This window comes from Erythrolamprus reginae, chromosome 1, assembly GCF_031021105.1.
Source record: "Erythrolamprus reginae isolate rEryReg1 chromosome 1, rEryReg1.hap1, whole genome shotgun sequence".
Lineage (NCBI taxonomy): Eukaryota > Metazoa > Chordata > Lepidosauria > Squamata > Dipsadidae > Erythrolamprus > Erythrolamprus reginae.
The window spans coordinates 237,490,049-237,508,791 of NC_091950.1; the positions used below are offsets into that span (position 1 = coordinate 237,490,049).

General features: G+C 41.4%; 1 protein-coding gene across 9 annotated transcripts in view; it reads left to right on the forward strand.

Annotated features, from left to right (window-relative positions):
- KIF16B (kinesin family member 16B) overlaps nt 1-18,743 on the forward strand; it is a 176,778-nt gene that overhangs the window by 22,640 nt on the left and 135,395 nt on the right. For all 9 annotated transcript variants that reach the window (XR_011557365.1, XM_070732601.1, XM_070732596.1 and 6 more), the window contains 2 exons: nt 58-123; nt 2,338-2,397. Coding sequence is in view for 8 of the 9 variants with exons in the window: in XM_070732601.1 (XP_070588702.1) it covers nt 58-123; nt 2,338-2,397 (126 nt within the window). In the remaining variant the exon portion in view is untranslated. The remainder of the gene's footprint in view (nt 1-57; nt 124-2,337; nt 2,398-18,743) is intronic.

Genomic DNA, 18,743 nt, shown 5'->3' on the forward strand with positions numbered 1-18,743 from the left:
TGCAGCACATTTAATCTCTCTTGTTATTCTAATAGTTTATTTTATCTGTTTAACTAGATTGCACTTCTGGATTCTCCAACAGCTTTGAGTATGGAAGAAAAATTGCAACAGAATGAAGCACGAGTAAGTTTTACTTTGTCAGTACTTCAAACATCAACAGTCCCTATGGGTATATAAATTGATCTTGTGACCACAAGTCAATGTGAAGTCTCAATGTAAATAGACCTTCTTGAGGACGACCTGTCACCAACTTAGACGTAAGCACCCAAAGTACACCTATTCCTAATGTAATGAAGTCCATCCATCTTGATTAGACCTGGGCATTTTATGGCATGTGGTCCACATCCAGCCTTTTGTTTGGCCCTATCTGGGCCGCGGCAGTGGCAGGGGGCAGGGTAGTGGTGGCAGGCAGGATGCTAGCAGCTGAGGCCCTCCATAACTGTCTCAGTTTCTCATGTGGTCCGTTGGAAAAATTAATTGCCCACTCCTGAAATTGATGGTGAATTATGCTCCCCCCCCCCTTTCATCTCTCCTAGCATTGTAGCTTTCTTGAGTGAACTCGATCTTTGTATAATGTAACCAAAATATAATTTGAGTCTGGTTGTCCCTCAAGTGAGTACTCTAGACTGATTTATTCTGTGTTCTGTTTGTTTTATTGGCTATCCATGGCATTCTCAAGGTCTTTCCCAGATCATAGTTCAAAAATATAAATAGTATTTCTACCCTGCTTCTTCAAAGTCAATTTTTTGCTTCCATATAGTGTCACTTATGAGCAGGTAATCCTCAATTTACAACAGTTTATTTAATGACCGTTCAAAGTTACAACAACACTGAAAAAAGTGACTTATGACTATTTTTCACACTTATGTCCATTCTAGCATTCCCATGTTACATGATTTACATTTGGATGCTTCACAACTGACATTTATGACAGTTTCAATGTCCCAGAGTCATGTGATCTTCTTCTGCAGCCTTCTGACAAACCAAGACAATGGGGAAACTAGATGAGGCATTGGATAATGTGTGCTACCTGGCTCTAATGGTGAACATGTGACTGAGAAACTAAAGATAAAAAATCAGCAGGATATTCACAAAGTTCTTTTTTCAGCACCATTATAACTTTGAGTGACCACTGCATGAGGCTGTCAGCACGTGAGGCCTACTTAAATTCTCAGGATAAATCCCACTGAAATTTAATACCTAAGATTATAAACTCTCCCATTCCACTTTAACAAGCTTTTTAAAATTATTATTTTACTCATTATTGGTTTTTATGTTGCCATTCAATCCAGTGAAAACACGAAACCATGTGTTCATAATATGAAAGCCAAAAATACAAACAGAACAACAATGCAATTAAGCACAATATTTGAATTCATTAAAAAAAAAGCTTTTCAACTTTTCATTTAAATCAAATATTAATATGTCATTTGGGTGAAATTGATTCAGTGTCTTATCCATTTCATCACTTCAACATAGCTTTCTCCAATCTTGTGCCCTGCAGATAAACTGAAGTCTCTCTCTGTGTGTATGTGTGTGACTATTTTCATGGCAATAATACAGAAGTGGTTTGCCATTCCCTTTCTCGAGATATTTTTTCAACTTCCCAATGTAACTTTCAACTCTGAGATTCTCTGGTAGCTTTCCTTATCCATCATTAGGGTGGTGCAAAACCATTCAGAGAAGATATGTGCCAAAGCACAAAAAACAGCCTGTTTTCAAACTGATAATAGCCTTCTCATTTTCCAGGCTTGTTTGGCTGCTTTGGTGCTTCTCCTGGCAATCTCTAAATGTTTTTGTAAGCACATCTTTGATCCACTTAATTTCTGAGCCCTGGCAAGATGATCCAGGTGTAGATCTCTATACAGTTGCTTTACCCATTAACTTGAAGGATTTAATTCTATGTGCTTTCATGAGTAAGAAAAAGATACTTGCATTAATTAGTAATTTATGCATACTGATTGGTATAAATTAATTCACTATAAATATAAATAAACGCTATGAAATAATCTTTCATCATTGATTCAAAATAACCCCAGCAGGGATAATTGCTGACAATTTGTATTTACATTATAAAGTCTTCTGCTTAATGTAGTAAGAATAATTTTGCAGCAAAGTTTTAGTGTCCATATTGAAATAAAAACAGACTTTTGTATTTTAATATTTTATTTTAATACTATTGCCTAAAAATATTGGGACTGAATAAGATCCATATGATTACTCATGATACAGCAATGTTGTGGATAATCCAAATACTTGGGAGGCAGTTAGAAAATAATTGGTAATCAATTCAAATTTGGATGTAATCTATGTGTATTATTTTGGTTTATTTTGTAGGTGCAAGAGCTTACCAAAGAGTGGACCAATAAGTGGAATGAAACTCAAAATATTTTAAAGGTAAGCAGTAAAACATTTTATTTTCTTCAAACTTTGAATTTAGGAGTGAGTTCTTAAAGTGTATTATGTGCTTGTTTATGAACTTTACTTATGATTTGTAGAATTAAATTTTGTTCAAAGTATTGTATAATATAATTATATCTAAATATGTTCAGAAATAAAAGTTCAAGATTTTTGTTAAAAGATGATCAGGTATTATTAAAGTAGATTTTAATACCGTGAAATGAATAAAAAAATATATCAATCCAATGGAGCAGTAGCAAAACTTTTATTAAATTACAAGAGTGAGCGAGCTCTTTTTTTCACTATTATCAATTTCAGGCTTTATGCTAAGTTTTTAAACAAAGGAACAAGAGGTATGGCTGGATTTAATAAGGGTTTACTCCCTTACAGTTTGTAATAATTAAAGTTATAATGATGGATGTGATCAGCTGAATTAAGTAGGCTGAATAAACCTGATACTAAATGGTCGTTGTACCACAAATTATAAAGATAGATGGCTACTTTCTCCTAGAAAATATATTTAAAAGTTTCTCACTAGTCACAGCAGGTAAATAAAATCATGACTTATATTAATAACAAAATATATTATGTGTTGGATTGTGGTGATAAAATCCTCCCATTAATTCTTATTAGTATATGGAATAGATTGTTTCCAGTTACTGTGGAGGTCTATCTGGTCACAGGAGGTCTATAGGATTGCATTTATAAATTGATCAAAATAATAGTGAATTGAAATATTTGTTTAGTATTAGCATGTTGTTTATTCAGTCAAGGGAAGGGAAGGAAAGAAAGGGAAGGAAAGGCAAAGGGAAAAGATGTTCTATACATCCCCCCATTAGATTTATAGGTAGGCGAAAGAGCTCTAAAAGCACTTCCTTCATTCACATATGTCAAATCACCACTGTTCATATCTAGAAATGTAGTCTGCTATGCTCACCTCAAGGATTGAGCTGGGTTCCATATTTATAACAAGTGACATTTCCTCATTTTTGCTCTCTCTTGCTCTCAATTCTGCCATAATCACGTGTATTGCACTACCTTACTTGCCAGCAACATAATGATTTCAGACTTCAAGATACAGAGTCTGGAAATGCAATGTTGAACTGAAAACTATCTGGCAGATGGCATAGCAGAATGTACTAATTTAATTTTTGTCTAAAATTGAATTGGGAATAAAAATATCCATATAGCTCAGAAATGTGCAATTTCTTCATTAGAGGAGATTTATAATATTTTCCCTCCCTCTCCTCGTCTTCCTCCTCCTCCTCCTCCTTTTAAAAATAAGCTGGTTAACTTATTTGGTTTCTCTCTCCTCATTTTGATGTGGCAGCTTATGTTTCACATTTTAACTTATATTGATATAACACCAATATGATTGTTTGGGGGGAAATTGAAACATCAGCTAATATATGTGTTCAATTTCACTATTACATGCTTTAATTGTCATTGGTAGAAACTGATTTTATGTATTTGGTTAAAATATACTTCATCCAATATATGAAATAAGCTATAAATTCTGGCATTGCAAAAACTATGTTGAATTCTTAGGTATTTGCAGTAGAAAATCAGTACTTTCTTTCTATCTATTTTCCACTATATTTTTATGTTAAAATGGAAAGACATATGTCTAATTCTTTCTAAGATGACATATACATATCCTTACTTTCTTAATTTCTAAAACATCCCAATAGATGATATAAAATATAGGAATATCAGCCTTTAGTTAGTCAATTGGTATGCTTAACATCAAACTGTTAAGATTACCGGTAACTTCTGCTGTGAATGAAAGGTCAAACTCAGTAAGTCAAAGAGAAGAGCTAAAATTTCTGCTCTTATAGCCCTCTAAAACAAAGGTGAGGAATACCCAAATACTAGGTTTACTATTGACATCTACCCCTCGTTTTTGGCCTTCTGGAAGGTTATAAGAACCTCGCATTTGTTTGTTTGTTTGTTTGTTTGTTGGTTGGTTGGTTGGTTGGTTCATTTGTTTATCCACCCACCCACCCATTTATTTGTTTGCTTGCTTGCTTGTTTGTTTGTTTGTTTATATCACACATGCATTAGAAAACAGATATAAGTATAACATGATTATGAATACATGAAATGGATATGAATAAAAGAGAACATTAGGACAGGGATGGGAGGCATGCTTGATATGCTTATGCATGCCCTTTAAAGACATTTTAGGAATGGGGTAAGTCTACAGTAGATAGTTTAAGATTAAAACTTTTGGAGTTTGGGGAAGAAACTACAGTCAGGTAGTGCACTCAGGCTTTGAGAACTCTGTTGCTGAAGTCGTAACAACTCCAAATTTCAATCAAGTTTGGAGCTGTTTAACATAAGTTTGTATCTATTGTGTGCTCTTGTATTGTTGTGGATGAAGCTAAAATATTCATTGACAGGAAGGACAATGAAGAAGATAATTTTATGTACTACACTTAGGTTGGAATGAAGATGGCGAATTTCTAAGTTGTCTAAGCCCAAAATTTAAGTCTGGTGGCATAAGGTACGCTGTTGCGAGCAGAGGAGTAGAGGACTCTTCTCATGAAATATCTCTGGATTCATTCAATTATAACAATGTCCTATATATAGTGTGGGTTCCGGACAGATAAGCTGTATTCAAGAATTGGTCTAGCAAAAGTTTTATATGTCTTAGTTAGCAGTCCAATATTACCAGAAAAAAAAACTATGCAACACTAGGTTAACAACTCTTAATGTTTTTTTTGGCAATGCTGTTAGAGTGAGCACTGGCACTTAGATAATTTGAGATGATTCAAAGACGCCAAGGTCTTTGACGGAGTGAGGGTCATCTACTAATTGGTATCCACCCAGCTTGTATTTTGTTTTCTAATTTTCCCCCCAATGTGTAAGACAGAGCATTTGTTTTTGAGATGAACCGTTGTACCTACCTGAACGGTCTTCTCAGTGCACTGGAAGGAGAGTCCAACATGGGTAATACTCCAATTCTATTGGTAGAGACTGAGTTAAAAATTTACATATTATTTGAGCACCGCCCCCTCTGCTCTTCCCATGAGCCAGTTTTAAAAACGAAAGAACTAGAGTAAGAGGATAACCAATTTTTATTGATAACACTAATAACTGATTAACTGCATACTCCGGCGTCCCTGCACCCCAACTAAACCGGGTGGGTTTGGACTCTCCTTCCAGTGCACTGAGAAGACCGTTCAGGTAGGTACAACGGTTCTTCTCCATTGCATCTGGAAGGAGAGTCCAACATGGGATATACCAGAGATTTACTGCCCATGGGAGGGAGAAGGTCTTGTCAGGGACGTTGGAGATAAACAAACTCGTTGTAACACACGTCTCCCAAAAGCCGCCTCTGCAGAGGCGAAGGAGTCCAACTTATAGTGACGTATGAAAGTTGACGGAGCTGACCACGTTGCAGCCCTACAGATGTCATCTATGGACGCCTGGGTGGCCCAGGCTGCTGAGGTCGCTGCACTCCTCGTCGAATGGGCAGTCACTCCCGATGGAACCGGTTGCTCACGAGCTCTGTATGCCTCCGCAATACAGTCCCTGATCCAACGACTAATGGAAACCGATGAAAGTCCAAGTCCTTTTTTATCTGACGAGAACGATACAAACAGTCTTTCCGTCTTTCGAAAGGTCTCTGTGCGTCTAATGTAAATCTTGACCGCCCGGCGTACATCGATCTTATGCCATCGCAACTCCGATGGGTGATGGCCATGGGTACAAAAGTCAGGCAGGATGAGCTCCTGTTTCCTGTGGAATTCGGAATTTACTTTTGGTATAAAGGAAGGGTCCAACCTCAGCACCACTCGGTCTGGGTAAAAGATACAAAGGTCAGGGCGTACTGATAACGCAGCCAACTCTGACACTCTCCGTGCCGACGTAATAGCCACTAAGAAGGCTGTTTTGATTGACAGCAGTCGTAACGATACTGATCTCAAAGGCTCAAATGGTGGTTTTGTCAATGCCTTGAGGACCAATTGAAGGTCCCATGAGGGAAATCTCCGGATCGGTGGTGAATGTTGGTTAGTAGCACCCCGTAAAAAATCCTTAACCCAAGGATGGTAAGCCAAGGAACGGACTCCCTCGACTTGTATCATAGTTGCGAGGGCTGCCACATGGCGTTTTAGTGTATTCGGGGCTAGGCCACGATCGAGACCCGCCTGCAGGAACTCCAGAACCGTAATCACTGAGGCTTGTCCCGTGTCAATTTGCTGTTTGTCGCAGAAACCGCAAAAGGCCGCCCACGTCGTCTGATAAATTCGGGAGGTAGATGGACGCCTTGCCGCCTGCATGGTGTCAATGACCTTCTCCGGTAGCTTCAATCCTCGTAACCTGACCCGTTCAAGTGCCAAACGGTCAGTTGAAGCCACTGTGGATCTGGATGTTGTAGGTTCCCCTGGCTGAGGGAGACCATCTGGTCCGGAATCCTCCAAGGGGTGGACACCGACAATGCCACTAGGTCGGAGAACCACGGACGGCGAGGCCAGTGTGGGGCTACCAGCAATACCTCCGCTCCTTCCCTCAGGATCTTCTCCACCACTCTTGGGAGAAGAGGCGTTGGTGGGAATGCATAGAGCAGTCCTGGCGGCCAGGGTGTTAGTAGAGCGTTGACCTCCTCTGCGCCCGGTGCCGGAAACCTTGTGTAGAATCTCGGAAGTTGAGCATTCAGGGGACTGGCGAACAGGTCCACTAATGGAAGTCCAAACCGCCTCACCACCTGTTGAAACAGGGCCGGATCCAGCCTCCACTCCGATGGGTCTAAGGTGGAGCGGCTCAGCCAATCCGCCTGCGTATTGGATACTCCCGCAATGTGCTCCGCTGCCAGGGACCGCAGATGTTGTTCGGCCCAGCGTAATAGTGCCTCCGTCTCCTCCATGAGACGTTGCGACCGTGTGCCCCCTTGGTGGTTTAAGTGAGCTCTGGTCGCCACATTGTCTGTGAGCACTAACACATGCTGTTGTTGGACCAAGGGGGTAAATGTCTTTAGTGCCAGAAACACAGCCTTTAATTCCAGAAAGTTGATGTTGACCAATGAAAGGTCCTCCGCTGTCCACAGACCCTGAGCCATGTGGACCCCAAGGTGAGCTCCCCATCCGGTAAGGCTGGCGTCGGTGGTCAAAATGACCTGATCCGTTACCCGGAAGGGAGATCCTCTGCTTATGGCTGCCGAAGTCCACCATCTTAGGGACTCCCGGACCTTCTGTGACAAGTAGACTCGCCTGTGGGAATGGCTCACCTTGATCCTCTGAGCAGGAAGTAGGAACCACTGCAGTTGCCTGATGTGAAACCTGGCCCAGGGAACTATGCCAATGGCGGACACCAGAGTCCCCAATATCTTTGACAGCAGTGACAATGGTATTGGCCCCGCATGGAGGCCTGAAATCAATCGCCGGATGTTGTCCTGTCTTTCTGGAGATAGCGACACTGTGCCCTCCAGCGTGTCTATGATGGCTCCTAAGTGTAAGAGCTTGGTAGTAGGTACTAACTGGCTTTTCGCCACGTTGATCGTGAAGCCGTGAAGTTCTAACGTGTGAACTGTCTCGCTGAGATCTTTCTGCGCCACTGCCTGGGACCTGGACAATATGACTATGTCGTCCAGGTACGCCATCAGTCTGATGGATTTTGCCCTTAAGCTGGCGGTCAGTACGTCCAAGAGCTTGGTAAATGTCCTTGGGGCCGATGATAGGCCGAATGGCATGGCCCTGTATTGGTAGTGCCTGCCTTCGGTGAAGAATCTGAGAAATCTGCGATGGTCCGGATGGATAGGGACATGCAGATATGCCTCCTTGAGGTCGATGGATGTTAAAATGTCTCGGTGTCGTATGGAAGCCAAAATGGTCTGCAAGGAGTGCATCCTGAACCTTCGGTATTTTATGAATAGGTTCAGTTGTTTCAGGTTGAGGATCAACCTGCAGCCTCCTGAGGGTTTGGGGATGATGAAAATCATGGAATAAAATCCCTTGCCCTCGTCCTGTGGCGGAACCAACTCTATGGCTTGGATCTCCAACAGGTGTGAGATCTCTTGGCGTAATTGTAGTTTCTTTGCCATGTCCTTTAGTATGGGACAGCGCAGAAACCGGCTGGGGGGTGGATGGATGAATTCTAGCCGAAGTCCATATGTGACTGTTGCTATGGCCCATTTGTCGGAGGATGTTGCCTGCCAAGCCGTGCAGAACTCCTGAAGTTTCCCTCCGATTGGCCGAGGGCCGGTCGCGTCATTTGGTGCGTTTGAACCCCCTTTGGGTGTTTCCTCGAAAGGGTCTCCTAGACTGGTGATAGCCCCTTGTCCTATCCTGGAAGGAGCCGCGGTCACTCCTATAGGACTGCTGGCCATATTGTCCCTGTGAAAAGGACCGTTGGTTTTGAGGCGCCCCAGTGGAGGAATCCCAACGAAAGGACTGACGCCTTGAATAAGGAGTGAACCTCCTGTCCGGCCGTCTGTTAGCCCTAGGCAGTACTTTCCTCTTATCCTTGTCCTCCACTAAGACTTTTTCCAACAGGTCTCCGAAGAGTGTGGAGCCTTGAAAGGGGCCTGAGGCTAGGCGCCATTTAGACTTAAGATCCGCCTGCCAGTTCCTTAGCCACAGCAGGCGGCGCGATGACAAAGTGGTTGCCATGCTTCTGGCGGAGAACTTGGCCGCATGAAGAGTGGCGTCCGCCGAAAATTCCGTCGCCGCCAATAGCTTACTCAAGTCCTGGCGGAGACGCCCGTCCTCGGGCCCCAGGCGGGATTGCATTTCTTTGATCCACATGAGCGATGCTCGGTTGATGAACGACGCTGCCGCCGCTGCCCGGAATCCCCAGCCAGACATCTGGTGTGCCTTACGCAGCAGTGTCTCCGCTTTTCTCTCCTCTGGCCGTAAGCATTCTCCGGTCTCCGAGGGTACCAATGCGCTAGAGACTAGCGTGACGACCGGCTGGTCTATAGGGGGGAATTCGAGCAGCTTTTCCACCTCCTCGTCGAAGGTATAAAATTTCCTCTCAAGGTTGGATGGCCCTTGAGCTGCCGCTGGCTGTTGCCAAGGTCGTTTTACCCCTTTTACGAAAATGCCTGATGCAGGAAAATGGTCGGACTCGGGTTGAGGCTCGTCTAGGAGAGAGGCCGAAGTCTGCCCCGACTCAGCGGTTTCTGTAGCCTTTTCTGAGCCCGGCAGATTCATTACTTGCTTGGCCTTAGACAGTAAGGTTCTGAAGAGCGCCGGTTTGAACAGGCCAACCGAGGGGACTTGTTCAGGAGTAGTCTCATCCTCGGAAAAACCATATTCCGGTTCACTGTCCTCAAATTGTTCTTGCTCTTCCAATAGGGAACCAAAACCCGAGGGGGGCGGTGCCGACCACGAACCTGCCGCTTGTTGAGGAGGCCCACCATACTGTTGCACCCCTGGCGCCATGTTCTGCGAGTACGCATTAGCGATAAGGTCCTGCAGGTCTGGGGGTAAATTCTGCCACGCCCCGGGCTGGGAACGCAAGCCCGCCGCTGTGGGCGTAAAGGTGGCTGTTGGCCCCTGGAGGCCCCTTGTTGTCTGGGCAGCCGAACCTGGCCTGGCCCAGGAAGTGCTGGGCGATGGCATGGCCTGGGGTAGGGGCAGAAACTGCCTATCTGGTGACCAGTCCCCTTCTGGTGTAACCCCTGTAGGCCCAAAGGTAGATGGGGGTGACATAGGGTCTGAAGGTTGCCTCTGAGTTAGAGGGAGACCCACTGGGGATGCCTGTAATGCTGCTTCCAGCTTCTTTTCCAATGCTTTAATACGTTTTTCAGCCTCTTTAATGGAGGAGGAGGAGGCAGAAGAGTGTGACTTTGTTTTCTCTTTAGCCTTCCCCTTTGCCTTGTCCTTAGATGAGGCGGGGGAGCTGGGGGCCTCCTTCCCTTGATGTTCCTCCATAGTACTCACGGCTGCTGCGTAATCTGGAAACTTTCCTTCCACCAAAGGCCCAGGATTATGGCTTTCTGACCACCGGTAGCTTGGCTCTCGCTATCCTCGTCAGAAGCGCTCCCAAAAATGGCGTCTTTAGCCTCCATGGGCCCGCGCCTGCGCACTAGGGCCGATTCGCCCGTTCGCGCTTGTTTGCCGCCCGAAAAAAGCTTTTGCGCGCCAAAACGCGTCTTGCTGTTCCAGCCGCCTCCAAGATGGCGGCGCCCAGTTCGCGCGGCTCTCCGGCCGCTCTCGGGCCCCTCCGCCGACCGGGGGGTGTCTTCCTGCCCCCTCTCGTCCTCCGGAGGGTGCCCGCACCCGTTATGGGTCCTTTCGGGGCGCTTGGCGGTTTCGGCTTCTGCAGCCACCGCGGCGGCTCCAACGGCCGCTCCGCTGACTTCCCAGTCAGCTGTGAAGCGCTCGGCTCCGTCCGCTTCAAGCGCTCGGCTTTCAAGCCTCCCAGTGGGGGGGGCGGACCCCCCCACCTTCGGCTGACAGCCCCGGTATGGTCTCGGAGACCAGGGACCCCCAGGCTGGGTGCTTCTCTACGGGGTGCTCCCACTGGGGGAAGGCAAACAACCCCTGAGAAGGTTCGTTGGGGGTGTTTGTCCGCTGAGGACAGAGACCCCTGACCGTCTGATCCACTTCAGTCTTCTGCATCTGAAATACAAAGAAGAGGATTAAAACGGTAACAACAAGCTAAAAACATTTATTCACTAATTTCCTTATTTTAAATACTTAAACTCTTTAAGCTACAACTCAGTATGTCTCTACACTTAGACTGAGTTTTTAAAACTGGCTCATGGGAAGAGCAGAGGGGGCGGTGCTCAAATAATATGTAAATTTTTAACTCAGTCTCTACCAATAGAATTGGAGTATTACCCATGTTGGACTCTCCTTCCAGATGCAATGGAGAATTGGAGTTGCCAATTGTTTGATCATTTAGACACATAGTCAAAGGGTGGGGGGGGCTTTCACCTTTTAATATTATATTATATATTTTAATATTATTTTAATGTTTGAATTATTTCTATTTATAAGCCACCCAGGTGGCATAAAGATTAATAAAATAAAAATTATTTCTTTTATTTTATTTTATACTGCCCAAGTAAATAAAAATGAAATGAAATGAAATAAATGAAAACCAATTTGGAGTAGTGGTTAAGGCATCAGGCTAGAAACTCGGAGACCTTGAGTTTTCATTCTGCCTTAGGCAGGTAAAGGCAAATCACTTCCAAAAAGTACTTGCCAAATAGGCAGTGATCAGAAGTCAAAACCTGATTTGAAGGCGCAACGTTGGTCTTACAATCTTACAGTCTAAATGTCTGTGGAGATTCTCGATCATCCAGGTCATGATTGTCCTAAAGTGCTTTTTTTCTTAAAAAGAAATTTAATTTTCTTGGGTGAGGGGGGTGTCCCCCTTTGAAAATGTTTCACTACTCATTCAAGAAGCTTCTTCAGTTCTACAACTAAACCTTTTATTGACTTGGATGAGAAGCAAAACATTTTCAAAGAAAAAGAACAAGAAAGTCCATTTGTCTTTTGGGGAAAAGCAGCTTTGGATCCTGTGATCTAATATGTTTAGATATATGGAAATTACATAAACTTTACATGAGAAATATTTTGAGAAACATATCATATTTTTGCTACTTTGTATACAGGAGGTTAATAATGATTTTTAAAACATTTAAAAACTAATAGAAATTTCTATATTGAATATTTTACATTTTGGTTGGAAATTTAATTTTTATTTTTAAGACACTTGTTTTCAATTATATGCATATGAAAATCAAGTTTACATGTAAGGGAACTTGAAGGCAAAATTATATTTCCAATTTCTTCACTGGAAAGAGAGAGGTTTCTTTTCAATATTTTACTTTGCAGAGGCAGATATATTATGGTATTTATTATTATTATTATTGCAGCTTGAGCATCATGATTTAGTACTCATTCTGCCTTGTGAGTTTATCTAACTACTCAGATTTGTTTTACTTTAATTTGTGCATCTGTTTGTTTAGATTTGTGTGGAGAGCTGCTTAGCTTTGTAGTCTTGTAAGATGTTGACTGCTTTGACCCCATCTGCTGTGTACAGCATCTCAAATGTCACCAAGTTTGTCAATAAAAAAAATCTGCACATTAAAAAACAAGGCAGCCTTATTTGCAGGTGTCTTATTAAAATTGCTCAGTTCACTTCCCTTACAGCAAAAGGATTTTCTGTTAGAGGGGATCTAACATTTTGTTTTAAACTATTTAAACATTCAGTCCTGTGCAACCATTCTCAGAGATAAAACCTGAATTCAGAAGGTCTTATTCCCTGAAGATAAATGATTTATACAAAATTATAGGCTAAATTTAGTTTTGAATGGATTTTTAAACTCAAGACTATCTAATGAAGATTGCAATTATATTGAGATAAAAGGCAGAAGTATAATTGTTCTCCTACAGCACATTTGACTATTAAGTCTGATGAATAGTTTGGATTTTACACCCATAAACATATATACACATACATATACAGAAAGAGAGGGGGGGGGGAGAGAGAGAGAGAAATCTGAATGAAACTTAATGCATCAGATAAGTAAAATACTGAATTGTGCAGAATATTTTGACTACCTCCTAGTATTTTTGATTAGTTTTCCAACAAGACGGAGGCAGAAGTACAGGTAGTCCTCAATTTACAACCGCAATTAAGCAAAAAAAAGTTGCTAAGTGAAACATTTGTTCAGTGAATTTTGCCCCATTTTGCGATCTTTTGTACCACATTTGTTGAATGAATCAGTGCAGTTGTTAAGTTAGTAACATGGTTGTTAAGTGAATCTAGCTTCGCCATTGGCTTTGCTTGCCAGAAGGTCACAAACATGACCCCAGGACACTGCAACTGTCATAAATATGTGTCAGTTTCCAAGCATCTGAATTTTGATCATGTGATTGTGAAGATACTGCAACAGTCGTAAGTGTGAAAAAATGGTAATAAGTCACATTTATTCAGTGCTGTTGTAACTTTGAACAGTCACTAAATGAACTATTATAAATTGAAGACTACTTGTATAATTTAATATCCATTTGTCTTGGACTACATCAGTTCCTTAATGTGCTGGTTGGAACTAGCAGGAATTGAAAACCAAAATATCAAGTAGCACATTGTCTCCTCTATTCTAGAATATTATTTATTTCAAATGGGCCTTGTTACAAAGAAAAGATTTTAAAAATGTTGATTAGCAGTCAACATTTCTATTTACGATTCCCAACAAACAAGAATTAAAAGAATAAAACAAATGTGTTCTGGTCTTCCATATGATCTTTTTAACCTGCCTATACTTTTTGTATTCAAAATGAGTTATGTTAGGTTAAATGATAGTGGACTAAATCATCCTTAAGTAGTATCTTCATATGATGTTGCTACTCATTCCTTCCTCATATGTCCTCATTTAGTCTGAGTTCATCCTCCCAATATTGAAAGGAGTTTCCTAGTGCTTAAATGATCAGAACCTCAAATCATCTTTTGTTTTTCAGAAATGCATTATTCATCTCTATATTAATAGATAAAAGAGAAAGTTATGAAGAGGTAAAGAGAAAAGAATTTTAAAAATGGACAAAACCATTATGGTCTTTTAGTATTTCAGAAGTGTTACATCTAATTTCACAGAAATAAAATTTAGTTCTTTATTTAAAACCTTTTTGGTTTCTTTTACTTTTACCCATGGATATATAGTAAAAATGTTGGATTTCTTTCCAAGTTGTCTTTTACAGATGTCTTTCCAGATGTCTTCTACAAATCAAGGTTAGGGGAAAATAGATAAAATACGTATCATGACATGTTGCAAATCCCAACCTTTCTCTTATATCCCCACATGTCATTTCATGTTCCTGCTGATGCCTATGATTGTATGGTAACCTTTGTTGTTTTGTCTCTCTAAAATTACACCCAGGTTCCTGAATTTGAGCAAAGCTGATTTCATATTGAGTTTTTCTTATATCATCTTTCCCCCCCACTCTGTTAGCTACATTCTTCAATTCTCTCTTAAGCCTCCACATCTAATTTCCTCTTCTTATCCTTATCCTTTTCTCTGCTGATTTAGTATGTCTAGTGATTTGCCTTGCCACTTCACCACCTTCTCATCATCGCCTTAGGGAGTTCTGCATGCTTGCCTGTCCTCCCACCAGCATGCTACTTCTCTTTGTTGTTCAACAATGGTAGCAATAACTATGACGGCAACGCCAAAAAAGTGGAATATCAAGCAGGATTTAAAGCTTTACAGCAACCCTCCAATTTCTTCAACCTTTTGTCTACTTGCTCCCCAATCAAAAGATTTCTTCTCCCAAATACAATTTGTTCTTACAGAAGGCTTTTTTGTTGTTGTCATTAGGTCAACTGTTTAATCCTAGGCTGAGTTTCTGTACATTCTTCTTTGCCAAACTAACAAGGTTTCTTAAAGAATAGCTGTCTCTTATGATGAATAAACGCAACTGGTTCTTTCTTTGTGCTGAAACTGAGGGGAAATTTAAGCCACCATTCTAGCATATTGGGAGATTGGCTACTCTGCTCACAAGACTTAATTGATTTAATACAAATAGACTTTATTGAAGACAATGTTGAAAAAGCACTATGTGGCCTAAAACCTTCTCTATCAATTGGGCCTGATGGACTATGCACGTACTTCCTAAAAAAGTTCTACATAGCCATAGCTGAACCATTAAGCATAATCTTTGAAAAATCCTTCAGGATCAGTTTCCTATCAAATCTATGGTCACTAGCCACAGTCGTCCCAATCTTCAAAAAAGGAGATCCCAGTCTAGTAGAAAACTACAGACAAATTTCTCTATGCTGCACCACATGCAAAGTAATGGAAGCAATCATAAACCAAATCCATAAGAGCCGCGGTGGTGCAGCAGGGAGAGTGCTGTACTGCAGGTCACTAAAGTTAACTATAGACCTGTAGGTCAGCGGTTCAAATCTCACCACCTGTTCAAGGTTGACTCAGCCTTCCATCCTTCCGAGGTGGGTAAAATGAGGACCCGGATTGTGGGCGTAATATGTTTGCTCTGTTTTTTGAGAAAAGTGCTATTGCTAATATGTTGTAAGCCGCCCTGAGTCTAAGGAGAAGGGCGGCATAAAAATAAAATAAATAAATAAATAAATAATAAATAAATTACCCATAACTAGCAACCTACTCTTTAACAAACAATTTGGTTTCAGAAAAAAATTGTCCTGTAACCTGCAACTCCCACACTGCAAAAAACATGGACTATTACATCTTGATCAGGGCAATCAATAGATGCAATTTACATAGATTTCTGTAAAGCCTTCGTCTCAGTGGTTCACAATAAACTGCTTCCAAAACTGAAATCCTACGGCATTTCTAGACCCCAACATGACTGGATAACTGTGTTCCTATCAAACAGACAACAAGTTATCAAAACAGGCTCAAACTCAATCCCAATAAGACAGAGTGGCTGTGGGTTTTGCCTCCCAAGGACACTTCCATCTGTTCATTCATTACCTTGGGAGAGAGTCCGCAACCTGGGCATCCTCCTCGATCCACAGCTGACCTTGAAACATCATTTGTCAGCTGTGGTGAGGGGGGCGTTTGCCCAGGTTCGCCTGGTGCACCAGTTGCGGCCCTATCTGGACACGGAGTCTTTACTCACAGTCACCCATGCCCTTATCACCTCGAGGTTCAACTACTGTAATGCTCTCTACATGGGGCTACCTTTGAAGAGTGTTCGGAAACTTCAAATTGTACAGAACGCAGCCATGCGAGTGGTCATGGGCCTGCCTAGGCATGCCCCTGTCTCTCCAACACTCCACAGTCTGCATTGGCTGCAAATTTGTTTCCGGACTCAATTCAAAGTGTTGGTTATGACCTATAAAGCCCTACATGGCATCGGCCCAGATTACTTGTGGGACTGCCTACTGCCACATGAATCCCAGCAACCGGTTAGGTCCCACAGAGTCACCCTTCTCCAAGTCCTGCCAACTAGACAATGTCATTTTGCAGGACTTAGGGGAAGAGCTTTCTCTGTGGGAGCCCTGGCCTTCTGAAATCAGCTTGTCCCAGAGATCCGTACTGCCCTCACCCTCCTCGCCTTTCGTAAGAGTCTTAAGACCCATTTATGTCATCAGGCTTGGACTGATTAGATCTTGGCCCCTGGCCAATGAATGATTGTGTGATTGTTGTAAGAATGGGTGTAATTGATTTTTTTTAATCAATTGGAGATTTTAGATAGTCATGTAATTTTATATTAATTGGATACATTTTATTGTAGATCACAGTTTTTATATGTTTTATAGCCGCCTGAGTCTTCGGAGTGGGGCAGCATAGAAATGAAATGAAATGAATAAATAGCACCCTATCTAATCCTGTTCCTGTTAATGGTGGTGTACCCCAAGATAGTGTACTTGGACCAAAATTCTTCATACTTTATATAAATGACCTTTGCGATCACATTACAAGCAACTGCATTCTCTTCGCCAATGATATAAATCTCTCCAGCACCACTGATAACACTGGTACCCTCCAAAAAGACCTTGACTTTATGTCATAATGGTCAAATACCTGGCAACTCCAAATCTCAACCAACAAATGCATTGCCCTACACATTGGCAAAAAGAATCTGAACACCAAATACAAGCTGAAGAGAAAAGACCTTGCAGACAACCTTCACTCTGTAAAAGACCTTGGAAGACTCATATCAAATGACCCAAGTGCCACAGCCCACTGCAACAACATCGGCAAAAAGGCTTCAAGAATTGTTAACCTAATCTTATGTAGCTTCTTCTCTGGTAATATCACACTATCAACCAGAGCATACAAAACTTTCGCCAGACCAATCCTTGAATACAGCTCAACTGTCTGGAACCCACACCCCATTTTGGACATAAATACATTAGAAAGCATCCAGATATACTTTACGAGAAGAGCCCTCCTCTACTCGCAACAGAATACCTTACGCAACCAGACTTGAAATCCTAGGCATAGAAAGCTTAGAACTACGTCATTTTAAACACGACCTAAGCATAGCCCATAAAATCATCTTCTACAACATCCTTCCTGTCAACAACCAGATTCAACCACGACAATACACGTGCACACCACAGATACAAACTCAAAGCTCCAAACTTGATTGTAGAAAATACGACTTTAGAAATCGAATAGTTAATGCCTAGAATTTACTACCTGACTCTGTAGTTTCATCACCAAACTCCCAAAACTTTACCTTTGGATTATCCACTCTTGATCTCACCCAATTCCTAAGAGGTCAGTAAGGGGCATGCATAAGTGAACCAGCATGCCTACCATCCCTGTCCTAATGTTTCCCTCTTATTAGTACCCAACTCATGTATATAAACAGCGTTATATCTAGGTATACTACAAAAACGTACTTGACAAAGTAAAAATAAAGACCTGGCTGAATTTCAATTTGTTTGTTCCTCCTCCAACACAAAATGCAGTTTGTGTCATCCTCCCTTCGCACTCTTGAAAATGTGAATTGCAAAGATAGGATAGCTCATGTTCTGTGCGTGTAACTAAGATTTTTGCTTGCCTCCTATCTCTGAATTAAACAGGTCCTGTTGTAAACTGGTAGAATTGCTGTGTTCTCAATATATCATAAAAGCGTGTGAAAACATATCTTTTTCTAGGTTGTAATAACAGACTATAACTTGTTGACAGGAGTCCGCTCTTTCAAATTCCAATAAACCGTTTGAGGCTCCAAATTTTTGGCAACAATTCTTGCATGGATTACTTCCATTTGCATATTCAGCTGGGTACAGCTAACAATATTCATTTCAAATGCAGCATTTTATTCAAGCTGTATAATTTTTGTACACATCTTTTTTGTTCTATAGACTTTAGTATGATATGGAATATGTAGAAATGATGATTCCTTAGTGCCATTTTAAAAAGAGTCTCATGAATATTTGTATTGCTTTATTTATATCAGCTTTGTATCCGATGTACATAATAAAAGAACTTGTTTCAGAAAAAGGACTTTTTATAAAGAAAAAGGAATGTGGGAATGCACTGAATATATATAATTTGTACGTATGTGTACCAAAACTTTTCCTGTTAGTTCAGCCACATCATTTCTTCCATATATTTACTGTCTAGTTTACTAAAATAAATCTAACATATTGCTGTTTCTTTATGAATGTATTAAATTATCTTGGCTTATAAGACTTTCCAATAAGAGCTTTCTTTCTTTCTTTCTTTCTTTCTTTCTCTCTCTCTTTCTTTCACAACAACAACAGAGTTGGAAGGGATCTTGCTTAGGCAGAAAACCCTTCACTACTTGAGACAAATGGTTATTCAACATCTTCTTAAAAACTTCCAGTGTTGGAGTATTCACAACTTTTGGAGGCAAGCTGTTCCACCGGTTAATTGTTCCAACTGTCAAGAAATTTTTCTTTAATTCTAAGTTACTTCTCTTCTGTTT